General features: G+C 42.8%; 2 protein-coding genes across 4 annotated transcripts in view; one reads left to right on the plus strand and one right to left on the minus strand.

The window, feature by feature from the left end:
• Nucleotides 1-5,884, minus strand: part of HCFC2 (host cell factor C2) — a 35,570-nt gene extending 29,686 nt beyond the window's left edge. The window contains exons 1-3 of the mRNA XM_008570272.1: nt 5,722-5,884; nt 4,085-4,233; nt 2,760-2,920 (exon numbers count right to left, since the gene is read on the minus strand). Coding sequence (XP_008568494.1) covers nt 2,760-2,920; nt 4,085-4,233; nt 5,722-5,884 — 473 coding nt within the window. The remainder of the gene's footprint in view (nt 1-2,759; nt 2,921-4,084; nt 4,234-5,721) is intronic.
• Nucleotides 5,885-6,162: 278 nt separating this feature from the next.
• Nucleotides 6,163-27,269, plus strand: part of GLT8D2 (glycosyltransferase 8 domain containing 2) — a 50,019-nt gene continuing 28,912 nt past the window's right edge. The window contains exons 1-2 of one of the 3 annotated variants that reach the window (XM_008570273.1): nt 6,163-6,532; nt 20,058-20,472. The gene's annotated coding sequence lies outside the window, so the exon portion shown is untranslated. The remainder of the gene's footprint in view (nt 6,533-20,057; nt 20,473-27,269) is intronic. The other 2 variants (XM_008570276.1, XM_008570274.1) reach the window with 2 other exon arrangements.

Consider the following 27,269-nt stretch of genomic DNA (forward strand, 5'->3'; position numbering starts at 1 on the left):
ACAATGAGATACCACTTTACACCCACTAGGAGAACTACAATCGAAAAGAGAGACAATAACAAGTATTACCCAGGATGTGGAGAAATTAGAACCCTCATATAGTGCTGTGGGAACGTAAAATGGTACAATCACTTTGGAAAACAGTTTGGTAGTTCTTAAGAAGTTTAAAAATAAATTTACCATGTGACCGAACAATTCCACTGTTATCTAGCTAACCAAGAGAAATGAAAACGTGTCTAATACAAAGATTTGTATGCAAATGTTCATAGCAGCATTATTCATAAAAGCTAAAAACTGGAAACAATCCAAATGTTCAACTGATGAATGGATAAAAAAATGTAATGGAGTACTACTATTCTGCAATAAAAAGGCAGAAATATCTGATACATGCTACAATATGGATGAACTTCAAAAACATTATGCTAAGTGAAGGAAGCCAGACGCAGAAGATCACATTTATATGAAATGTCCAGAAAAGGCTAAACTATAGAGACAAAGTAGATTAGGGGTATCAGGATGAAAATGTGGACTGACTATAAATGAACAAAAACTTTCTTTTTGGAGTGATGGAAATGTTTAAAACTGGATTGTGGTGATGGTTGCACACCAATGTAAATTTACTAGAAATCACTGAATTGTACATATGAAATGGATGAATTTTATCTTATATGATGTATACTTCAATTTTTTAAAAAAGAAAAATGAACAAATATATGAACAGTTTCAGCAAGGGAACTGCAAATGTTCAATAAGCATAGTTATCAAGCTCATTCTCTGTTAAAAAAATTAAAATAAATCCACAATATGTATTTCATCGATTAGTTTGGCAAAAATTAAGAGTGAAATAATTTAGTACTGCCAAGAGTGCAGGCACTCATACATTGTCATTGGGAGCATAAATTAGTTCTGTCACTTTGGAAATTGTTTCAGGAGCATTTAACAAACTTTTAAAACATCCTTTGATCTCCCTGATACCGCTTAGAAGTGTTGATCCTACAAAAATATTCACACATGTGCAAAGATTGTAATAGCAGAAAAAAAAGGAAATATTTAAATGTCTATCAGTAGAGGAATGGTTAAATAATTTACATAACTCAGACTACTTTTCAGCATTTAAAAAGAATAAGGTCAATCTATATCTACTACCATAGGAAGATATATTGTTAAGGGGGGAAAGCCACAAACAAAACAAAAACAAAAACCAAACAAACAAGCAAACATTCAAATTTGCAAAGAAAAAAAAGAGAGACCTCCCATATAAAAGAAAATAAATATGTCTGTGTGGAGGAACAGGTAATATTCCCAACTCATCTCTCCCAGGAAACAGAGTATATACCCCTAGACCACTGACTCTGGCCCTGTCCATATGACTTGCTTTCACCAGTGAAATGTAATCAGAAATGAACATGTTAGCTTTGGTTAGAGTCTTTAAAAAGCATCCCATGTATCTCCTTGCCCCCTCAAGCAGTATAATTCTGAGAAGCTTGCCCCGTTATAAATAATATTCTAATGAAAGCTGACTAATACAATGTATTACATGAAAAGGTTCCAAAAGATACACATCAAATTAAATTATATGTATTTGCCTGTGTTACGGAAGGTGATGTTGTGAGTACTTTCTCATTTCCTGAATTTTTATAAGTACTAATTTAAATGCCTGTTTAATGGAAAAATGAAAAAAGATGTGCTAAAAGTAAAAGTATCTGGATTACTGTGATGGGATCATTTTTTTTCTTTTTCTCCACTTTCCAAATTTCCCATGATGTTTTAGTACATCTGTTATTTTTTAAAGTTTGAAGAAAAAAATAGCTAAGACACTACCATCAATCTAATGTAGGTATAAAGCCATTACGATGATGATAACAACTGCTATACAGCACATTATGGCAACTTGAAAGTGCTTTAAAAATTATAGCCGTAGAGCCAGCCCATGGCTCACTTGGGAGAGTGTGGTGCTGATAACACCAAGGCCAAGGGCTTGGATCCCTATATAGGGATGGCCGGTTAGCTCACTTGGGAGAGCATGGTGCTGACAACACGAAGTCAAGGGTTAAGATCCCCTTACCGGTCCTCTTTAAAAAAAAAAAACTATAGCCATGATCTTATTTAGCCATCAAAATGAAACTATAGGATAAGTATAGGTATTTAGTCACTCCCATTTTACAGTGAAGGAAAGAGGCTTAGATTACTTGCTCTAAAGGACACACATGATAAGCCCTGAATCAGAAAACTGCCTCTTGGACTATAATGCAATGTGATCAAAACACTGTGTCAAAAAAAAAAAGAGGCAGTGGATTAAATCTGTTTGGAAAGAATTGATTCAGAAAGTATCTGCTAGTGTGAACCACTCTAAAAGCTTCTTGTATGAAATGTGGAAATGATGGCTTTCATTTTATAGTCAGACTTTTGTCATCAAATTCCCAGAGGAACCTAATTTTAAAATAACCATCTGTGACTTTTCATTATCATTTATGACCTAGCTAAAAAGCATTCTGGTTCAATATATATGATTATATTGCTACAAGCAGTTATACTAACACTAATTTAATAAGATGATTTCTGACTAGAAAAGACATAGTTCTGAAAACAGATATACTCCGAGAAGTAAAGAAAACCCGAATACATACAAATTTGTTCACTGTTAGGTTTAAATGCAAAGGGCTAAGCTTCATCCCTTTTGATAATAAAGATGGAAGAAATCAAACGTTCCTAATCTAAATTATAAAATAATTATTGGGTCTGAAAAAGAGTCAGCATACCTGGGAACATTATTGTTTGAATCTTCACTTTCATTTGCCAGGCCACCAAACAAATAGCATTTGTTACCATATAAAGAGAAGCTATGTCCAAGCCTAGGACAAGGAGGTAAACCAGAAGAAGGGGGGTGGGGTTTCACTTTTTTCCATAACCAACGACTTGCCTAAAAAAAGCAAAAACACACTCAAACAAAATGAAGAAGGCATTCCTATATTGTCAATAATGCAACATCATACCAATACATTTTAATCCAAATCCCATCAGAAGGCTCCAATAAACCACTTTTGGGGCAGATGACAAGTATGCAGCTAACTTCTGTAATTAAAATATATGTTCCAACAGAAATTCAGGTTAGTTTTCTACATTCACAGATTTCCAAAAAGGCTAACTAAGCTCATTATAACAAACACTAACAGTTCTAAAGTATTTTCCAAATGAAAAATTGTGTTATATATAGCTTTAAGATTAAATGTAATTTATGTATTCTTATACTTTCGGAAATTAGGTAATCCATGAATACTAAATACTTTAATCTTTACATAAACATAAAGCTCATTTAAAAAACCAAACTCCAAAACTTGTTCCCTGGCCATGGGTGTTTTCTTTATCTGAAATTATTTTCAAAATGAGTCATTTATAAAAAGGTATTAACACACATCTGCCAATTAGCAGATACCCTCAAGATGACAGCCTTGGGGACATATGTAAAGATCAGGAAGAAAAGCCAACTAGGGGTATGAGTCCTGTTTAATGAGAGTCAAATCTAGAAATGTTATATGAAACTCTTACCCCTTTTTTGTATGTATTGCCAGGGTAAAAAAAAAGTAATTATTAGTGTGAGGATAACAGTTTCTATAACACTGAGGCAGTGGATTTCAAAGTATGGTCTGGGAATCAGCATCATTAGCTGGGAATGTGATAAAAATGCAAATGCTCAGGCCCCACTACAGACATTACTGACTCAAACTCCTGGGGCAGGACCCAGCAATTTGTGTTTTCACATGTCCTCCAGGTGCTCCTGTTACAGGCTAAAGTTGAAGAACTATTTCACTAAAATACAAAAACCTAAACATACAAATATAACTTATAAATGATGCTAAGTAACAGATATCTTGATGTTACAAATGTTGCTCTGGGTATCTTGAAAAAGACTCACATTAGAAGCTTTGGCTTTTAAGTGAAATAAAAACATTTTCTTTGAAGCTATAAAATGTGGAGCTTATACTATTTTATGTGTTAATTAAATATTTTGCAATCCTTTGGAGAATTATGAGCAATATCACTATTAAAGCTTCAGATTAAAATAATAAAATTTAAACAGACTTACTTGTAATTCATATAACTCATTGCTGTATCTTCCATATTCAACCATTCCCCCAAATACTAATATTCTGGTACCATCACAGACAAATCCATGGGCAGCACAGCCTGGAGGGATGTCTCCTCTAACAGCTGGTAGGAACCACTGATTTGTAACTAGTTGCCAAAATAAAATTAAAACCAATTATAACAAACAGTGGTTATCACATACTGTATTTACTTTATATGTATCATCTATGTCAGTGGTTCCCAACTAGGGATGATTTTGCCCCTCATGGGACATTTGGCAACGTTTGGAGACAGTTTTAGTAGTCACAACTGGACGGGGTGAGGTGCTACTGGCATTTAGTGGGTAGAAGCAAAAAATGATGCCAAACCTCTTACAATATGTGCAGGGCAGCCCCCCCCCCCCCCCAAAAAATTACCGAACCCAAAATGTCAATAGTGCTGCTCTTGAAAAACTCTGATCTATACCATGAAATTCTTACAAACACCCTGCTGGATGAGTATCATCTCCATTCTACAAGTGAAAAATCTAAGACTTAAAAAGATTTGGTAACTTTAGCACTGAGCCTGGGCAACCAGCAGAGAGCAAGATTCAAACTATGTCTAATTTGTTCCAAAGCCAGGGTTTTTACACTACCAAATTGTCAAATAACTTTGTAACTTTATATACTGGGGGACCGGGAGGAGAAGAAGGTGAAATTTTTTTTTTTTTTTTTTTTTTTAACCTGAGTCCACTGTTTTGTTAACCTTAAAATGACTACTAAGTTGTTTGGTCACAGAAAAGTTACTGGTCATGAAGTAGACCCCAAATTCAGTAATCAGCCTTACACCAAGGAAAGAGATTTCTCATGAAAGCTGGAGGATTTACAAGTGGGAAAAATGAAATTCCAACCTCCTTTCTGTTCCACGGAGATCAGTCAGACAGGGCCTCCCTGACCAGGGGCCCTTGTGCTTTGGAGTGGTGCTCAAGCTGTGACACACAGTCCCCTTTCCCAGGACCGGTGCAGAAGGGCGCCGCTCGGCTGAGCGTCGGCACACAGCACACCAACTGTGCAGACAAGGCCGATCTCACCTACGAACCACTTCCTCGCTGGGTTAGAGAGCTCCAGTGGGGGACATCTTGACCGCTACCTGCCGGATACCGGGCTGTGTGTGGGGTGAAAGGACCAGAGGGCCTCTCGTTCTCCCTCCTCACCCACAGATTCTCTTCCTCCGAAGGAAGGCGGGCAAAGACGGGAAAGCCTGGAGGAGCTCTGGTTTGGTGCTGGTTTTGATTTTTGACAGGGGAGGGATCTCGGGACCCCGGAGTGGGCGAGACTTCGGGGAGAGGCCCGGACGGGTGGAAATCGTCTCTCTCGCCTCCATCTGCCAGCGGGGCTAGGACCTGAGGAGCTGCCTGAGGGCCGGAGTGCCCCGCTCGGATCCGTTCCGCCCGCGGGCGCCGGGGAAACGGAACTGCCGTCCGGGACGCTGCGAGACCCGGGCTGCTCGGCCGAGCCACGCTCCCCGTCGCCCGCCCGCCCGTAGAAGCAGTGACCGGGCGGTGACAGCTGTCAGGGCCGCGGCCGCCGCCTCGCCTCCCCTCCCCCTCCGCGGCTCCCGCAGGCGGGGCCGAGGAGCCGCCGCCGCCGCGCCTACCGGTATTGTAGACGTGCAGCTCGTCCGCGATGCCCTCGTTGCCCCCGCCAAAGATGATCATCAGCTCCCGGATGGCCACTGCCCGGTGTCCGTGCCGGGCGCGGGGGACCGGCCCCGTGAAGGAGGAAACCCGCCTCCAGTTGAGGAGGCTGGGAGCCGCCATCTTCCCAACCCCCGCCCCTCAGCCCACAATGCACCGCGCCCGCCCCAGCGCCCCAACTCCCGGGAGAGGGCGGGGACCCGCCTCCAGCTGTGCGCCCAAGGGGGGTGTCACGTGACCGCAGGCGCCGGGGGCCGGCTGGAAGCCTGCGGGGAGGAGAGGGGAGGGCGGGGGAGGGGAGGTCCAGACAGGGGCGCCCCGCCCCCGCCCCCGGCGACGTGGCCGGCCGGCACCCGTGGCAACGCGTCCCAGGGTGGAAGGACATTTGCTACCGACTGAGTTTTCTCTCCCCAGCCGGAGCCTCCCTTTTGGTATTTTCGGGAGAAGCTACCGCGTTTTCCTTTCCGTCCACTTTAATTGAGCATCTACGATGTGCGGGCGAGTCAGACTCTTGAAACGGTTACAACACACAACGTGAGAAAAGCTCGAGTAGAGCGGTCCAAAGTGGAGAGAGCGCAGGGAGGGGACCGGGAAGGTCTGTCTGCGAGAGGATGCCCGAGAATGCGGCGGGGAGCCTGGGCCGCGAGCGAGCGCTGAGCCGGCGCTGCGCACCGGCCGGGCCAGCACCGCGGGAGAGAAGGTCGCAGCAAAGCCCGCAGAGACAAATCGAGGTCGGGGCTCGGGGCTGCCCTGCCAAGACGTTTAGGAACGGTGAGCCACGACAGGTGTTCTGGGTTTGTTTGGCTTAAGCAGGTGAAAGATTACGTGTAGATTTCTGGGGGGGTTTTACTAGCTAAGAACTGAGGGAGGCCTTCTATAGCCAGGCACCGCGCAAAGTAACTTACAGACATTAACTTATGTAATCCTTCCAGCAGTCCGGGTTATCTCCCTTTCATGGATGGGGATATGAGGCATAGAGCAGGAAAGTAATTCTCTCATGGACCCTCAGAGGAAGGATTAGGAAAAGGATTGGGGGCAGGGTTCAAACACAGGGCTTCTGAGCCCAGGGTCCCCAGCCCTAACCATTGTACACACGGCCTCCGATAGCAGTCATAAGCAAGCCTTGATAAGGCCCAGCTGCCTTGTGATTTGGTCCTACGCAGAATCACACGCAAAGAGATACAAGTCCGTTAGGTAATAAAATTGTGCTATATATGGGATTCATGGTAAATGAGTACATTTTAGTACACACACACACACACAAAAATGGGGAACTATTGTAAGATGGTGGATATGTTAATTTGTTCACTATTGTAACCTTTTTGCTATCTGCATGTGTCCCATAACATCATGTTGTATACCTTGAATATTCATAATACAATTTATCTTGAAAAAAATGAAATAAAAGAGATACAAATCCAGCGGGGGGCGGGGAGGACAATTGAAAGCAATTTAAATCTCTACCTCAGATTCCGAAGAACGTACTAAAAGGGGGATACACACAATGTACAGCAAACTTCCTAAAGTGTCTTCCCTCATCTCTTATCATTTTCAATTCCTCTCATATACCTAGCTCACCCTCCCCTCAACTCCCTCAAACCTAAGCACGCTTCTCTACCTTCTCATCCACCTAAGCTTTCTTTTGAGAGATAATTCTCTACCTTTTTTTTTTTTTTTTTTTTTTTTTTTTTTTTTTTTTTTCGTGTCCGGCAATGGATCGCAACCCTCAGTGTTGCCCCCGTACCGGACCGGGGACCGGCAACGGAATCGCAACCCTCGGTGTTGCTCCCGCGCCTCGCTCAGCCAGTGAGCAGAAACCGGTCTGTATGTGGGATCCGAACCCTCCGACGGGAGCGCCGCCGCGCTTCCCAAGCGGCACACTATCCAGTGCGCCACCGGGCCGGCCCATTCTCTACCTTTTTAAAAAGGAATTCTCACTATTCATCCCAGCTTCTGATTCTTAAATTCTCCCTCTAGCTGATTGTCACCCTGATTTCATAATATGTCCAAAGCGAATTTGGAAAGGGAGGGGAAGATGTCTGGGAACAAAGAAAAGAGGCCATGAATGTTTATGTATTAATATTTTTCTTTGTCACATGCATAACCTGAACGCTTAAATGTTTCTGTTATAAAGTTTTTACGGATCTGAAACAAAACTGGAAAAGTTGGTTTTTCATAAAACTCCAAGTATCTAAATGATTATACTTGTTCTGAGAGTTTAGTGCTTAAATGGTAGTTTTTTCTAATGCCCTTATAGCAAAAGATTAAGGGAAAAATTAAAGGTTGCAAACCTAATATTGACCTTCAAATAAAAAATAAAACTTTTGTGGGGACACAATTCAATCTATGACAAAGTGCTTAATCCAATGGTAAAGATACTTTACCAGAGCAGCTTTGACTCATTTCTTTAAGTGAAGAGTCTAAAATAGGTCCCTAATTCTCAAGAAAGCTACCTTCAATTTTGAAATTACAGGAATGGAAGCAACCACCTAGGAGGAGAGAGGAGAAAGGGAAGAGAACAGGGAGAGCGAATAGTGCCCTGAAGAAGCCAACATGTAAGAGGTAGAGACTGGGGAGGCAGTCATGAAGGAAATGGAGAATTAGTAGTCAGAGAGGTCAAAAGGGAACTGGGTGAGGGTGTTGTCGAAGAAGCCACAGGTGCAGGGGGTTTCACAGGGGTGGAAGTGGTTATCAAAGCCGAAAGCCATAGACAGTTTAAGTAAGAAGAGGATGAAGAAGCATCTGTTGGATTTGCAAATTAGGAGGTTATTAGTGGCCTAGATTACTACATGGTGGAGTGGGAGGGTGGGGATGCCAGAGAGGATCAAAGAATGAATAACAAGCAAGAAAATGCAGATAACATGTATAGTCTACCCTTTACAGAGACTTGGCCATGAAAGGAAAAGAAGAATAGTGTCTGGAGGAGAAAGATGGATATGGTGTATGTTGTTATTATTTTGGGTGGTAAGGCTTGAGCATGATGGTAGGCCCAGAAGAAGGATCCAGTTGAAAAGGAAAGAGTAGAGGAGCAATAGAGAGTGTATCATCTGGAAATGCTTTCTTCCACAAGTAGCAGAATACCCAACCCCTAGGGGCTAAATGGTAAAGTTCTTAATTGAGTTGCACAAGAAATCAGAGTGAGGTATGTCCAGGGTTAGTTCAGCAGCTCATTGGTGTCACAGTTCTGGGTTAATGGCTCTGAATTTCTCTTGACCTATCTTTTATGGTCATAAGAAGGCTGTTGCAGCTCTGGACATTGTGTTCTCACACAGCCATGCTCAAAAGCAGGAAGCAGGAGGATGGCCAGGATGGGGAGATAGAACTCTCCTCTCACAAGGAGGAATAGCATCTTGCCCAGAAGCCACCCAACATACTTGCCCTTAAGTTTCATTGGTCAGAACTGGATCGTTTGGTATATTAAGATTATGTTAACTGTAGTGACAGAAATACCAAAATACTAGTAGCTTTAAAAGTTTATGTTTACATGTTTTCCATGTAAATGAATTTTGGAGGTTGCAGTCCAAAGCTAGCATGACAGCTCTCCTTCGCTAAGTTCTCGGGAACTTAGGCTCCATCCACCACATGGTTCAAGATGGATGCTCCAGCTCTAGCTATCACATCTACATTCCAGCCAGCAGAAAAGAATAAGGGAAAGGAATGTGTCCTCCTACAGAACACATTCTGGAATTATACACATTACTTCTGCTTACATCTTGTAAGTCAATATTTAGTCACAGCCCACAGCAAGTTGGAGAAGGTTTGAGAAAATGTAGTTTTTATTTAGAGTGGCCATGTACTCTGCTAATAGTCAAGATTCTGTGACTGAGAAAGAAGACCAGAGCAGACACTAGGGGTCATCTTGCAAGGAAGGTGGGTATAGTAGTCTGGGGAAGTGGTTGTCGATTTGTTTGAGGTTTTCTTCTTTACCCCAGCCTCAATAATGACAGGCAGTCAGGGAGAAGGTTGGAAATGACAGTTGGTTGAAATAATCAACCAGGCCTGCCTCAGGAAGAGTTGAAACTTGATGGATCAAGACCCTAGAGGATCAAGAAAAGGAGAATTCTGAAATACACTGTGTATTTACATGTATACTATGGTTGAATATATATATTCTATATTACAGATTATAGATTATATAAATATATATTCTATATATATACAGTAGTCCTCCCTTATCTATGGTTTCACTTTCCATGGTTATACTTACCTGCAGTCAACAGCAGTCTGAAAATATTAAATGGGAAATTCCAGAAATAATTCATAAGTTTTAAATTGCTTGCTGTTCTAAGTAGTGTGATGAAATCTCACACTATCCCACACCATCCTGCCCTGGATGCCAAGCATATCCACACTGTACAGCTACCCACCCATTTGTCACTTAGTAACTGGCTCTGTTATCAGATCAGAAAAACATGGTATATATAGGGTTTGGTGCTATCCACAATTTCAGACATCCACTGGGGGTCTTAGAACATATCCTCTGTGGATAAGGGGGGACTGCTGTATTATAGAAAGCAGAAAGCTCCCTTGGACAGTGCTAGTCTAGTCTTTTGAAGTATATGTTGGGGAAGGTACCTTTATCTCTCACTACCTTCTCTCCTTTCTGACCCATCAGAGTCATATACCTGAACTCACTATATAGCACAGGGGTTCAGATCATTGGCTTTAGGATCCAGTAGGTTTGACCATTTACCAGCTGTGTGGCCTTAGTCAAATTATTTATCCTCTTTGAACCTCAGATTCTTTGTCTATAAAATGCATTTAATTACAGTGTCTATTTCTTAGAGATATTTTGAAGATTAAATGAGTTAATACATGTAAACTTAAGGCAGTCTTCATTTTGCATGATAATGCAGATTTATAAAAATGATCATGCAAGCTAAAACCCTGTAAACTGATCTTCATTATCAATGGGAAAAATTACAATGATTTTGTGATATTTATAAACTTTTGTCAAAATATCATTAGTTAGAAATGCATAGGAAAATGAAAATATTAGTAAACTTAATATTTATTTATTATACTATAAAACATTGGAAATATTGAGAATTAATGTGTTTTATTTCTTTGTATAAAGCTTATTGTGAGTAGGTTGGACATTGCTTGCCTTCTTGTCATATAACTTACTATGAGCATCTTTTCTATGCTGAGGCAAATTATCACAATCCTTTCTAAGTTTGGGTCAACTTCCCATATCTTATTCTTTGTGCTTTCAATGTCATGCAATATCTTTGAGAGTTCCTTTAAGGTAAATTTCTTACACATGTTACTTCCTCTGGAACATCTTCATCCTTTTCGCCACAACCTCTTTCCTCATTTATGCTCATTTCCTCACCTTTGCTAAGTTCTTCTGGCTGCCCACCTGGACTTGAACAGTGGAAGTGTCAACATTCCCATGGCGACCCATTTCTTCTATAACTCCATTGACCTTTGATTTAAACATACTTCCATCATCATCACTTCTTGTTTCTTTGTTTCACTTTTCTTTTTATTAGCAAGTTCTATAATCCATTTTGTAAATGTCACTTGGAGATAAGGAGGCAACACAACTACATGCTTTGCTGTCTGTGCATAAACTGAACAGCAGATGTCCAGTGATTAATCATCGATGGACTGTGAAGTGATGTGCTTGGTCCCTTATCATGGTGTGCGTCTGCTATTTGCGTAGTAATTTTGTGGACTGAAAACCTAGCAGCAAAGATTGTATTTATGCAACTGTTCACAGTTATTATACTGTGCTAACTGAAATTTGAACTGTGTTGTTGGGGAACTGATGTTATTTATCTAAACAGTGGTAATTGAAATTTATGCTGGTGCCATGCAAAGCAAGGATTATGCTGTACTTATGCAGTGCCTGGCATGGAGTTACCATTTAGTAAGTAGTAAATGTTTTATTTCTATCAATCATCATCATCATCATCATTTTCATTGTGTTACTATTATGTCTACTTTTTCTCCAGAGCTACAGGCCACTGAGGAGTCAGCCCTAGAGCAAGGGACTGGTGCTAGAGGTGGCAGACAGCGCTGTGTTTTCAGCCAAGAGTATAAACTGCAATGTCCAAGGGATACCTTAATCTCAATTGAGGGCTCAGGCCAAGGGATTATTGGCAGAAGTCTGAGAAGAGGTTTTGAGGAGTGCTAGCAGGTGGGCAGAACTCAAAACAGAGAGCCTGGGCTGGCACTGTTCCTGAGATGAGGGAAACAGATGGCGTGTGAGAGGTCTGTTCACATATTGCAGGGCTCCAGCCATGGATCTTTGCCAGAGCTGTGGCCAAGGCATGGAGAGGTCAGCTGGCAAGAGCAAGGCAGGGCTGTAAGCCGGGTAGAAACTAACCCAGTTACCAGAACAGGGAACTGGGCACAAGAGCCAAGGAAGAAAATCAGTTAGAGCATATGAGAGAGAGAGAAGCCAGGTGCAGAGACTTAGGTGCAGGAACAATTGCTGCAGCTCAGGGGATAGCAGAGAAGAGCCCACAACTGAACCCCACCAAGAAGAGGAGAGGGAATTGAGGTTGCTGTTGTAATTCCTGCCGATGTGTGTGATCTGGGAGCCCAGCCATGGACGACAAAGGCAATAAAGAGGCTTGTCAGCCTGATCCACTGCAGTGATTTATCTGCTATAACAGAATGCTTCTTCCTTTCCTTCCAGCCTCCTTTATCAGCCTTAATAGATTATATCTGCAACCTTATCTAAAAGCAATACAGTCAGCCAAGGCAGGTGCAGTTGGCAAAAAGAAATGATGAACATTTGACTTTCAACTGTTATAAGGATAAACATGAAATAATAATGACTCAGATACCCATGCTGTTGACAAATGATACCACATATTTAAAATGCATGTGAAATTTAAGTGTATCACATAGGGTTGCACTCAGGTGTATAACTAAACCTCACCAAAGTGACTTAACCACATAGGGATTTAGTTTCCTCACATAACAAGATGTACCATGAGTAGTTAGTTTACGGCTGCTATGGTGAACCTCAAGGCCAGCAGGGACTCAGGCTCCTCCTGTGTTCTTGCTCTGTGTCACATTCAGCATGTGCCAGACTGCTGAATGACACAATGCTGGGGGGCCCTATTCACATTATGCAAGGATATTTTCCATTTGCTTGTACACATCTACTCTCCACTCTTCTTCAACCTGCTCAGTGTCCTGAGAGGCTGACCTAAATGGATTATATCACTTGAGCTCCCTTGCCTTTGACTTCCAGTTGATTTTGGCCAGGGAGAGGCACCACCAATAGGAGATTGTCAAGTTGGGATAATTAGCCTCCTGGTCCCATTTGTGTAGACCATCACAGGTGGGCTGTATCCCAACAGAAGAGCTGCTCTCATTGGGCAGCCCTCTCCATAAATCTCTCCCCCCTTGCCCTTCAGGGCTAGCAGTGGTAATGGCTCCCTGCTATTGCTAACCCCAAGGTGCCATCTCTTAATCATGTTTTCCTAACACTGACTACACCTTTTGAAATAGTGTCTTCTGGAGTGAGCCATCTCTGTCCTGCCAAATCTGTGGCTGATTCAACTCTGGAGTCTCTATACAGTCATGTGGCCACATGCAACAGGACAATGTGACCTTCTATCCCCAGGGCTTCAAGGCAGCTACTCCACCTCCAGGCAGCAAGGTTGGATTTCAGACAGGAAGAAATGACAAAGGACACCAAACAGCTCTTTGCCAGGAAAACAATAGCTTTCTAAAATATCCCAGATAGCAGACTTCTGCTCACATGCCACTCTAGTTGCAGGACATCTAAGGAGGTGAGTACTGTAGTCGCCCTTATCTGCAGTTCCCTTTCTGCAGTTTCAGTTACCTGCGGTCAACTGTAGCTCCAAAATAGGTGAATATAGTACAGTAAGATATTCACATAATTTTTATTACAGTATGTTTTTATAATTGTTCTATTTTATTAGTAGTTATTGCTATTAGTCTCTTCCTGTGCCTAATTTATAAATTGAACTTTATAGGGCTGGCCTGTGGCTCACTCGGGAGAGTGCAGTGCTGATAAACACCAAGGCCACGGGTTCGGATCCCATATATGGATGGCCGGTTTGCTCACTGGGTGAGCGTGGTGCTGACAACACCAAGATGGCCGGTTTGCTCACTGGGTGAGCGTGGTGCTGACAACACCAAGATGGCCGGTTTGCTCACTGGGTGAGCGTGGTGCTGACAACACCAAGATGGCCGGTTTGCTCACTGGGTGAGCGTGGTGCTGACAACACCAAGATGGCCGGTTTGCTCACTGGGTGAGCGTGGTGCTGACAACACCAAGATGGCCGGTTTGCTCACTGGGTGAGCGTGGTGCTGACAACACCAAGATGGCCGGTTTGCTCACTGGGTGAGCGTGGTGCTGACAACACCAAGATGGCCGGTTTGCTCACTGGGTGAGCGTGGTGCTGACAACACCAAGATGGCCGGTTTGCTCACTGGGTGAGCGTGGTGCTGACAACACCAAGATGGCCGGTTTGCTCACTGGGTGAGCGTGGTGCTGACAACACCAAGATGGCCGGTTTGCTCACTGGGTGAGCGTGGTGCTGACAACACCAAGATGGCCGGTTTGCTCACTGGGTGAGCGTGGTGCTGACAACACCAAGATGGCCGGTTTGCTCACTGGGTGAGCGTGGTGCTGACAACACCAAGTCAAGGGTTAAGATCCCCTTACCGGTCATCTTTAAAAAAAAAAAAAATTAAACTTTATATAGGAAAAACCATAGTTATATATAGGATTTGGTACTATCCACAGTTTCAGGCATCCACTGGAGGTCTTGGAATGTATCCCCCAAGGAGAAGGGAGGACTGCTGTACTTTTAACTAGGTACATTTCTGCCCCAAATAAAATAGTGTTTCTTTTTTTTTTTTTTTGTCTTTTTTCGTGTCCGGCAATGGATCGCAACCCTCAGCGCCGCGCCCGCACCGGACCGGGACTGGCAACGGGATCGCAGCCCTCAGTGTTGCACCCGCACCTCGCTCAGCCAGTGAGCGGGAACCGGTCTGTATGTGAGATCTGAACCCTCGGCGGGAGCGGTGCCGCGCTCCCAAGCAGAGCACTGTACCAGTGCGCCACCGGGCCGGCCCCATAAAATAGTGTTTCTATTAGAAGGAAGGAAGCAGAGAAAAGTTACTAAGTAGGCCAAGAGCAGTATTTCCAACACCTTTTTAACACATTTGGACTTAAAAAAAAAATGTTGCAAATAATTCACTGTTACAACTCTTTCCCTAGTTCATACCTTGGAGCTTCCTTATTCAACAATAATAAAATTGGCACAATTATTATGGAAACAGTATGAAAATTCCTCAAAAAATTAAAAATAGAACTACCCTATGATACAGCAATCCCACTTCTGGGCATATATCCAAAGGGAATGAAATCAATATCTCAGAGAGACTGCATCCCCGTGTTTGTTGCAGTATTATTCATAATAGCCAAGCTATGGAAACAACCTAAGTGTCCATAGATGAATGGATAAAGAAATCATGTACATACACTGTATTCAATGGAATATTATTCAGCCACAGAAAAGAAGGGAGTCCTGTCATTTGCAACAACATGGGTGAACCTGGAAGACATAATGCTAAGTGAAATAAGCCAGACACAGAAAGACAAATACTATATGATCTTACTTATGTATGAAATCTGAAAAAGTCAAACCTATAGGAGCAGAAAATAAAATGGTAGTTGCCAGGGCCTAGGGGGTGGGGGACATGGGTAGATGTTGGTCAAAGGGTACAAACTTTCAGTTATAAGATGAATGAGTTCTGCAGATTTAACATACATCATGGCTGGTGATGAACATGTTAATTAATTTGATTGTGGTAATCATTACACCATGTACATGTATATGAAATCATCATATTGTACACCTTGAATATATCCAATCTTTGTCAGTTAAATATTCAAATATTTAAATTTAAAATTAAATATTCAATTAAATATTATGAAATCAAATCAATTAAATATTATTATTGTTAAACAACAACTTTCATTTGTCGAGGCCTTACTGAGTACTTTACAATGTATGATGTCTTTTAATCCTCACAAAAGGTTTTCCCACTTAATAGATAAGGAAACCGAAGGTGAGAACTACAGTAACTTTTTTTTTTTTTCCTTTTTGTCTTTTTTCGTGACCGGCAACGGGATCGCAACCCTCGGTGTCGCGCCCACACCGCGCTCAACCAGTGAGTGGACCGGTCTCTATATGGGATCCGAACCCTCGGCGGGAGCGCCGCCGCACTCCCAAGCGCCACACTCTACCTGAGTGCGCCACCAGGCCGGCCCAAGACCTACAGTAACTTGTTACATAACAGCTGAAACTAGGTCTGTCTACCTCCAGAGCCCATGCTGGTAGCCACTGGATTGTTAGAGTGTCACTTATATCCTGTTTCTCATTCTTTTCTCATGTCTTTCCAGGGAAGAATCTGTGCATGCAACGTGCAAATCTAGATCATAGATAACAAGTCTCTTGTGCCCTTAGAGCATGGCATGCAGGAGTAAAGGAGAAAGAAGCTGGAGTCAGAGACAGTAGGGGTCATGGAGAAGGTGTACAAAGTGTACAAAGATTCGGGTCCATGTCAAAGTTAATATAAAGAGCAGGCAGGGTCTGTGAAAACAATGTAATTATTATCTCAATTTTGTGTCTCCGTCTTGGGGGCTTTGGTTGTCATCCTCTATGAACCCACTTATTCAACAGCTCTTACACTGAATCAGGCATTCTGTTAGGTGGATGAGAGATGCAAAGGAGAAGATGACATGATCTTTGGAGAAAACTGGACTGGGCAGGCATTGGCTCAGGATGCTGTCCACCATGACATCTTGGGACATGTCTGAGGGACTGTCCTGCTGCACCTGACAGCACATAATTCTGGAAGGGCAGTGGCAAACTCTGAGCTAGGAAATGTTGATCTTACTTTTGCTTAGGTGTGTGCAGTAAGCACTGGAGCAGGAGTACTTGAAGCATAGTACCCTGTGCTGACTTCCCAGAGGTGATCAATACATAAAATGTATCTTTGCCACAACCAAAGATAAATACCTGGGCTTCCAGTAAAAATGGCAGAATAGACAGTCCCCGGTGTTACTCTCTCCCACAAATCAACCAATTTACAACTATAAAAAGGCAACAACAGCCAAGCTGGGGCCACTAGAGCTCAGGGGAAGAGGAGGAGAGACCTATGGAGTGCATGAAGGCGAGAGAAGCCACATGAAAGAAAGAAAAAACCGCTCTGACCATTTTGTGCCACAGCCATGTTAAGGCTGGAGCTGCTCAGTGCATGGAGCAGGAGCCGGCAAAAGCCGCACCTGTGCCCTTCAGATGAAGTTGCTTGGAGGCAGCAGGGGAGAAGGTGGCCTTGGTGGCCCCCAGGCCAGCAAGACCTCTAATAGGATTCCTGTGGAGCCACATAGGAGTGAGAGGCCACAATAACTGAAGAAAAAGAGCTGGTGAGTCATCACCATGGACCTGCACATGGCCCTTCCCATGGGAAGTGTGTGGAGTATGGGCAATAGGGGAGTTGGGCCCAACAGGGGAACACTGAGGCACAGCAAGGACAGCTGACCAGCACCACAATCAGTGAAGGACCACTCAGAGGAAACTGGCCAGGAATACAGAATTGCATGGGGTGCAGTTTGATAAAAAGACTCAGATCAGAGTTTCTATACAACCTAGGCGCACCGGGTCTCTGGAAAGCCAGAAGTACCTATAAAGTCAACCATTAAAACCTGAGCTGCACAAAAAGCATTCCGTAGGGAATCAGCAGCAAAGCAGCAATTTAGCTAAATCACACAGCTCAAGTACTGGTCCCCACAGGAAGTTACCCCATTTTAGAAGTAAGCAAAGGACAAAAAATTAGTTCCAGCCTAGGCACGCTGCCAACGCCTCAAGGCCTGCCCAAGGACCTGAGGTATGGAGCTGGGGACCAGACCCCCTTCCCACAACCAGGCACAGCACCAGTGCCAAGGAGCATGCGGAAAACCTCACCTCCATGTGGGTGGCCCACCACAGCCACTACAGTAACCACAGCTACTGCAAAAGCGACTACACACCACAACCACCACAACCACCACACAGATGGTCTTCCAGCCACTGGAGTGCATTGAAACAAGGAGAGTCACCAGCAGAGACCAAAGAAAAGAAGAGGATGTCTCCACAAAGCCCATTCCAGAGTGACAGAGGAAGCATCTGCTCTAAGATAATATTGGGGGACCTGAACATACCTCTCAGCATTGGATATATCATTAGGCAACAAATCAACAGAGTAACCGTTACTCTTTCAGAAGGAGAGAAGAAATCTAGGGTTATCAGTGGTGGGAGGGGGGCAGAGGATGGGGAGAGATTGGACAAGGGGCATAAAGAATAAGTGCGATTTGTAACAATATATTTGCTAGTAATATTGATTTGATCAACATATCTCAATGTTCAACCCCAAAAATATGTATAATCGATTTTGATTCAATAAAAATTTTAAAAAACCCAAAAACTTGCTTTTCCCATTTCAGAGAAGAATGGTATTTTTCTGGCTTTTGGTGAGAAGAGTGATTTTCAGAATGAGTTCAATCTGATAATAGATCCCATTGGACAGAAACATGAAATACATTGTTCTTAAATGAAATAAAATGAAATGAAAATTACTTGTATTTCCATAACACCTGTATAAAAATTATAATTTTATGTTTATTTTTCCACAATTTTTGGTGTAATTTTTTGTGTGTGCAGTTATATTAATTTTTTTATAATAAAATAGTGATAGGGTTTATACAAATAAATAAATACCTTACAACTTGTCTGTTAGCTAAAGCATTGAGTGGAGTTATAGTTTAAAATAGGCTACAGCTTGCCCAGAGAGAAGAGGAATAGCATCATGTCAAGCCTGCTCCAAAGAAAAAGGACATGCTTGCTGGATTGTGTGAGGGCTTTAGGATGGGAGTGTATAAGGGAATGCTGTCAGGGCAGTCAATAATTCTAACACAAATGGCAGCTCGATTATGAAGGGTGACCAACTGAAGACTGTGAGTGCAGTTTAACCCTACTGTTGCAGCAAAAACATTGTAGCATTTGACATGCCTCAGGAGAAGGAAACAGTTGAGAAGTACTGAATAGGAATTTCAGTCCTGGCGTCATTACTAACTTGCTTTGGGAAGTTGGACTTCAACTTGCAAAACCTCAATTTACTTGACTGCAAATTGGGGCAAATAACAGCTGCTCAACTTACCTAACGGAAATGTTGTGAGAACAAAATGAAATAGAAGATGGGAAGGTGCTTTGGCAGCCTTCAAAGTTCTACACAAATGGAAGATATTCAGGATACTCTCACTCTCCAAGTTCAAGTCTGAAAAAACCCCCACTAAATGCTTTAGAACAGCATTGTTCAATACAGTAGCCACTAGCCACATTGGCTATTGAGTACTTAAATTGTGACTAGCAAAATGAGGAACTGAATTTAAAATTTTACTTAATTTTTATTAAGTTGAAAAACGGATACTCAATTCAGTTACTAGAAAACTTTTAAGTACATTTGGAACAATCTGAGTATATAAATCTAGTTTTTCAACTATAAATTTTATGAAATCTAAATACATATCAAGTGTTTCTGATGAAATTTAGCATTGGAATTGAGATGCGCTGCAAGTATAAAACACACCAGATTTCAAAGACTTAGTTTTTTAAAAAAAGAATGTTTTATATTAATTGTGTGTTGAAATAATAATATTTTGTATATATTGGGTAAAATAAAATATATCACTAAAAAATAAGTTTTACCTCTTGGTACTTTTCTTAATGCAGCCGCTAGAAAATTTAAAATTGCAGTGTGGCTTGTATTATATTTCTGCTGGAAGACACCGTGTTGGAAAGAGGCAGTAAGCAAGGGATTCTTATTTCCTTAAAGGACCTAGGGAGAAGGGCCATTGCAGAAATAAATTCCATGACCTCAGGCAAAATGCTGGCACCACTTCTTGGGTTTCTGAGAATTAATGGCAAAAATACAGAACAGCACAGTTTGCTGTTGATGTCAGTTCTTTGCCTGATTCGTCTCCGTGTTTGGTCACAAAACACTCCATCTTGAAACTTTTGTCATTATCATTGTCTTGGTAGAATGAGACCACAGTTGTTATCTGGGTTTCGATTTGGGGACAGCAGCATTTTGATGACCAGGAGATTTCAGGAGAAGCTAGTGGCTATGAAGATTCTCAAAATCAGTATGAATGTTATCTTTCATTTCTCTGCTTTCAAAGTTTACTTTAGACCCAACATGTGGTAGAAATTCATCCTCCAAGCATTTGCTCTTCTCTTTGACTCTCTTCCTCCAGAGCAGCCTTGTTTTTGAAACGATGTGCACGCAGACTGCTGGACGAGGCTGTGAGAGGAAGTCTGGCCGATCTGAGCTGGCCAGCCGAGCACATCTGGAAGTGGTTTCAGCGCCCGCCTGCCTCACTCTGCCAACGCAACAACTGGATTCCCGGCTGCTTCGCGCAGGGGTGGAGGAAACTCAAGCTGCTCCAAAGTCAACGCAAGCAAAGGGGGTGTGGGTGGGGGAGGAATAGTCTCTTGGAAACGTAATGTTGGCCTTGGGGCTCTCCAACCCGCTGGGCTTTCCAATGGGATCTTAGAAGCAGCCGAAGCAGCATGAAGGGCAGCAGCTCAGAGTCAGCCACGAATTGAATGCTCTGCCCTGCAGCTCTTCTGGACGGAGGAGCCCAAAGCCCTACCCTCACGATTCACCAGGTAAATAGAGACATTTACAAGCAGTGTGCAGTCTTTCCATCTTACCCTGGCCTGTCCGCAGCAGTCCTTTATTTTGCTACAGATTCAAGAAAGTAAATCAGAGGTGTCAGGCTGTCTTGCACAAACTCTGCCTTCAGAAGCCTCCCAGTCTGTGTTTGTAGCATTCCAACGGAACATTTTTTTGCCATAGCAGCAAATCAAGGATACTCGATGTGCAAGTTTTTCACATCCTGGACTGCTTTTCCAGACCTGGGTTTATTCCCCCTCAACCCCCAAAATAGTATGATTTACTATTTGCATCAGATTTCAGGCATAAAAATCAACAGTCAGATAAAACATGGATAAATGCTAACATTTAATGCAGATATGTTTCTGAGCCACAAATGATTTGATTGAGTTGTGATTCATGTTTTTGGAATCTGTCTTAGGAAGTTGTTCTGAGGGCCTCCATTCCCAATAAAAGAACTGGAAGTTGTGGAAATCTAAGTGAGGCTTATTGTAAATACAGTAGTCACAGTGTTCGGGTTAAAAATGCTTTTTAACATTCAAAAAATGTCCTGTTTACTTTATGAGCAAGTGTGATACATTGGATAAGCTTGACATGTAATTTAAGACATAAGAAGGGATGGTGAACACAGGAGTAAAAAAGAGGCGGAAAGAAAATACGATGGTATCTAAACATCTGAATGTGTTGTGGAAAAAATCAGTACTTTAGTTAGTTTGACTCCGTGCAGCCAAATATCCAAAGTGATGCAGGTGGGTTGGTTGGTTTTTGTCTTTTCCTTCTCTTCCAAGTGTTTTGGTGTTGCATTTCTGTATGATATCCTTTTTGTATTACATAATGGAATTCTAGTCCCCTCTGTAATGCAGTTAGAAGTAGAGCTGTGCAATGCGGCAGTGAGAGCAGGGGCTGTGCGGTGAGACTCGCAGGGTTGAATCTACGTGCTGCCTCTTATACGCTTTATAAGTTTGACTCTGGGTGAATTATTTAACTTGCATGTGCTTCTATTTCCTCATCTGTAAAGTGGGAATTAAATGAGATAATATCAATGAAGAGCATAATACACAGTCTGCAAAGTAGTGAGGTGTGAGGGAAGGTTAGCTTCTCTGGTGATGCTGATGATGGCAGTGGTAGTGACAAAAGTGACCACACATCCTGCATTTGGCAACATGCTGCTTTTGACTTAGTGTTCCCTCTGACAGTCGAGTCATCCACATGTTGCTCATATCTTCACATATGTCTCAGCAGAACCCTGCTTTCTTCCCTCCTCCCTTCAATCACCTCTCCGTTTCCACTCTAACTCTCTTTATTTCTTCTTTGCTCTTCCTCTTTCCTTGCTGAGAGAAAGATATGTTCATTAAGTGAGAGCCCTCATAGTTTTCATATCTAGTTCCTAAGGAACATGATTCTAAGTGCTCCTTTTATTCAGCATTTTCCAAAGAATGTTCTGAAGAACAAAGTTTCAAGGGGAAAATATGCTCTGTGAACTATATCATGCTCTCAGAGATCTCAAGGCATAACAGCGTTTTAAAGATCTTGAGAAGTCTTCAGTAGAGAAATCTGCTTAAGGTTGTTTAATGCTATGGCTCCCAAACAGTTGACTCTGGAACAATTTTATCACAAAACATTAATTAGCATTTCTTGGAGCGCACTCTGGGCTATCCTATTCTGGACATACTTGTTTCCATTGTGGTTCCTTTTATGGACATCATACTTCATACCTCCCTGGTGAATACCCAAGGATACAAGTCTTATCAAGTTAAATCATAGAGCTTATGTTAGTTGCTTGACACGTGGTGACAGCAATCATAGCAGTAGAAAGTGGTGGACTCTGGTAGGTATTAAGGTGGTTAAGAATGTGAACTCAGGGCCAGACCACCTGGGTGTAAATCCTGGCTGTGCTGTGTGACTCATGGCAGGTCTCTGAACTTCTCTGACTCTCAGTTTCCTAGTCAGTATACTGGGGATAATAACCTTATAGGGTTGTTGTGATAACCAAATCAATTAATATTTGTAAGGATCTTAGAACAATGCCTGGCACGTAGAAATTGCTAAGTAAGTGTTACCTTTAAATTATATGTTATTTTATTTAATTTGCGGAACAATCCCATTTTACAGAAGGGGTTTTGTAAATTGCCCAAGATTACTCAGGTAATAAATGGAGCAGAACTGGGATTCAAAGTCAGCTCTGTCCAGTGACAAAGCCCATGATAGTTCCACTAACGTACACAGCCTCTCATATTGAAGTTATTCAGCAGTACCTTTTAGGAGCCACCCTTTTATCTTCCCTTTTGATTTCCAGGTCCTTTCCTATTTCTCCCTACCTGTACCCATGGCAGATGTGATTAATCAATCACAGAATTTTTTTTTTTTTAAACCAAGTCTGATGATGGCTTTAGATTTCCTCTCAATTTAGCAATTCTGAAAGCCCCTACCAACTGATCAGAATTAGCATGTAAACTGAAACTTAGAGGCTCTGATTTTGGGAGTATTTTTCTGAAGAGTTGTTCCCACTGTGCCTTTTCTTCCAAGGCACAGCTAATTCCCTTAGCCACTGCCAGGTCTCAAAACATTTTTTCCAGGTTTGACCACAGGCCCAAACTCTCTGGCATCTGGTAAACCAGCTCCCTGTGCAAGGTCTTCAAGACCCTGTTTTAAGACTTACCAGCCTCTTCACAGGTTCAGACCAACTCTCTGAGCTATTCTTTTCTTCCTAGCCTTCTTGCCTCCTGTTTTTGAAGATTCCGTCATCCAGTGCCCTGCTTAGGGAATTCCTCTTTCAAACACTGCTGTGAAGTTACTCCTAGCTCTGCCTCTCTGGCTGTCCTAAACATAGGCCTACAGGCTCTTTCATGCTAATGGCTTGACTATTCATTACTATGGGAAACTGCCACGTCGCTGAGCCTTGTCAAGCTTGCAAAGGTGCAAGGGACACCGTCCCGGGGCTCCCTGTAGTGATGGTAACAGAAAGCTGATAAGAAGACCAGGGCTCCCTGCTTTGATTCCTGGAATGGGACCATCAACAGTTCCCCTCCTTCTGGCTTTCTTCCTTAGTGAAGCGCATTCTAACCCTTTCTCCTTGGGACTGAAGAGCAGAACAAGAGCCTCTTCCTTTTTTTTTCCTCTCTCCTCTTTCTCATTCATTTCGCATACATTTATGAGTTCCATTGGGGCAGGCCAGGCCAACAGAGGTGGGTAAGCCACAATCCCTGTCCTCAGTCATCTCATGGTCTAGTGGAGGGGACAAGCACACACAATATTAGAAAACAGTGTGGTGAGGGCAGGGTTAGGGATAGGAGAGGACATCAGGGGAGCATTGAGGCAGGGTAATTAGGTGAGGCTTCTGAAGGAGGTGGTGGAGACTAAATGTGGAACAGTTCAGCCTGGGCAGGAGACTTAACACCGAGAGCCCTAAGAAACTCAGACTTTAATCTTTCAATAGTGGGTTTCCAGTGAGGGGCTTTCAGCAGGAAAGGGATGCTGAGCGTTTTTTAAGTCATTCAATACAATTCTACAAGACACTGGCTTGTAGACTTCAAAAAATTAATGTCATGAAAAATAAAAAGGCAGTGGGGGTGGACTGGGGCTAATCAAGGGTAAAAGAAACTAAAAATATAAAACCAAACTGTAAAAGAAAACTTTGGAATAACAGAGGGAATTCTACAGGCAGGAAGGCCAGGTGGGAGGTTATTGCAGAGTCAATAAGTGGGTGAGACGGCACAGGGTGAATTTAGAAAGGAGGTAGATTGAAGAAACACTAAGGAGGTATGATTAGTAGGAATCAGTGACTGACTGAACGAGAAATTAGGAGGGAGAAGTTCAAGAGGATGCTCAGAGAATCCCATAGGAGTTGTTTCCATAGGAGGAGGTGTTGATTTCAGTTGTGAACGTATGAGGTTTGAGAGACATGCAACATCCTAGAGGAGAGAATCATACATTCATCCCTTCAGTCCATAAATATATTTTGAAGACTTATGTTGCCAGGCACTTGCCTAGGTGCTGGGTATATGGCGATGAACAAAACAGACAAAATTCCGTGCCTTCATGAAGCTTATAGTCTGTCGTTTAGAGGGCAGACAATAAACCAGTGATAAAGGAGGCACTGTGCTGGGTGGTGGTAGTTGTCGAAGAGATGAAATACAGGAATTGTTGGGTTAGGGGAGTTTGACTAAGAGTCTGAGGGAAGAGAAGGAGCAAGTCACATGGATATGGGGAAGAGCATTCCAGATGAGGGAACGGCAAATGGAAAGGCTCTGAGGCAGGACTAGGTCTGGCCCGGAGGCCCATGTGATCATGTGACATCTTGTGGGAGGACTCTGAAAGGACTTTGGCTTTTACTCTGAGACAGACAGGAAGGCCTGGGAGGGTTTTGAACAGAGAATAGCATAAGCTGACTCATACCAGGCACATTCTGGCTGCTTCATTATAAAATCAACTGAAGGCAGACAAAAGCAGAATAATAAAGTCAGAGGATGATGGTGATAGAGCCAGGGCGAAGGCACTGGAGGCGGTGAAAATTCCAGAACTGACAGGATTTGGTGTCAGTCCATATGTCGGGAATGAGAAACAGAGTGTGGTCAAGGATAACACCTAGTTTATTTATTTATTTTTTTTGCTGCAGCAGTTAGAAAAATGGAGTTGCTATTAACTGAGCTGGGGAAGATTAGGGACGTGCGTGTTTTAGCGAAATATCAGGAGCTCAGTTTTGGACACGTGGATGCTTTCAAGTGGAGATGCCAAGAGGCCAGTTGGATTTAAGAGTCTGGAACCCATATGAGAGATCTGGGCTGGAGATAGAAATTTGGGAGTTGTCAGCATATAAATAGTACTTAAAGCCATGCAACAGGATGAGGTTTCCTAAGGAGGGAGTTTAGAGAGAGAAGAAATGAAGGACTGTGTGCACAGGTGTTCAAACCTTTAGAAGCTGAGGAGATAGGAGCTGCTGAGAATGAGCAGTGAGAAAGGCGGGGGAAAGCAGGCGAGTGTGCAGTGCTGTGAGCCACGTGTGGGAAGTGAGTGAAGGAGGAGACAGCGACCAGGTAGCCTGCACCTCTCATGCACCCATGACTCGACCCTGATTAGAAATGCATCCTATGGCGCATTTCTTCACATGCAAGAACCTTGTCAACCCAGAAGATGCTCTCCCAGGCTCTGCCCCAGACACTCCGGTTTCTCTTGGCCCCAGGTCTCTGCCTCTTACCCTATACGTTCATTCCCTCCAGCTTTCTGTTCCTGACTTCTCTCATCAGTTTTCTACTTCTTTACAACTCTGACCCCTCTGCCAATTTCACACAATCAACTTATATCCCGGAGTTCAGTTCTACAAACATTTCTAGAGCACCTATTTAATCTATTGGAATGCTTTTGACTTCAAGTACTGGAAACACTGATTTACAGCATCTTCAACATACATAGGTTTATTTTTCTCACATGACAGGAAGTCTAGAGGAGGAGGGCATCGATGGCATTGATGCAGGTGTGCAATGATTCAGGACTGCCCATTCTGTGCAGCTCTTGACCTCTCCCTCATAGTCTCATGGTAGCTGCCCAGCTCCAGCCATTATGGCATCATACAAGGCAGGAAGAAGGGGGAGTTGCCATTTTCTCCAGAAAGCAAAACCTTTCCCAGATGTCCCTACTGGACTTTCACTTTAGTCTGGTAAAGTCTGTATTTTGATTTTCCTCTCTTGTGAAAATGGGCAAGGGAGAAAAGGATGGGAAGAGCTGCTGAATTAGCCAGTCATCAAGACTGCAGCACTACCAAGAACTGGAAATACAGAAATGATTGACATGTAGTTCCTGTCCTCAGGAGCTTGACTTCTAGGAAACACAGGCACTAATGGAGTATTTTGGTGCAGGTTGGTAGAGACAAGGAGCCTTCCCTGACCCTCTGATCTGGGTCAGGTGCCCCTCTTCGGTGGCCGGAACAACACCCTATACTTACATCTACTAAGGCATCTAAGCATGCTGCATTGTCATTGTAAATTTATGTGTGTCCTCCTTTTCCTTCCCCCAAATGTGGACTAACTGGGGAATTTACCTTTCAATCTCTAGTGCCTGGTATGTTAGTAGAGGCTCAATAAATGTTCTTTTTTTTTTGTCTTTTTTCCGTGTCCGGCAACGGATCGCAACCCTCAGTGTTGCCCCCGTACCGGACCGGGGACCGGCGACGGGATCGCAAGCCTCGGCGTTGCTCCCGCGCCTCGCTCAGCCAGTGAGTGGGAGCCGGTCTGTACGTGGGATCCGAACCCTCGGACGGGAGCGCCGCCGCGCTTCCCAAGCGGCGCACTATCCAGTGCGCCACCGGGCCGGCCTCAATAAATGTTCTTGAATGAATGGATGAATGAATGAATGCAATGCCAAGAGAGCCATCCCAGTCACCTTCATGTCGTGGGTTGGGCCCTTATCCCTTTTTTAGCATTTTTAACTAGTTAAATCCATATTTACATTCTAATAGCAAAATATCTAACTCCTTGCCAGAAAACATCCCTGTTTATGCTCATATTTAGTAAAAGAACTTGATACTTACAAATTTACAGCCAGTAAAGTAACAATACAAAATCTAAAAAGCTAAAAGAACACTAGACAGTCAAGTCTCCTAATAGTACTTGGAAAATGGATGCTCATTTTTTCAGTCTGTTCTTTTTATTTCAAGGAGATGTATAGCTAATTGGATTCATTTGAATGACAGTAAGTGAACTTAGATTCTTTTATCAAAGATAGCAATTCTGCAGGCATAAATGATTTTTAAGGAAGCACCTATATTTTTATAAATATTTTTTAAATAACTAAAGTG

The sequence above is a fragment of the Galeopterus variegatus genome, unplaced genomic scaffold (assembly GCF_000696425.1).
Source record: "Galeopterus variegatus unplaced genomic scaffold, G_variegatus-3.0.2 Scaffold588, whole genome shotgun sequence".
Lineage (NCBI taxonomy): Eukaryota > Metazoa > Chordata > Mammalia > Dermoptera > Cynocephalidae > Galeopterus > Galeopterus variegatus.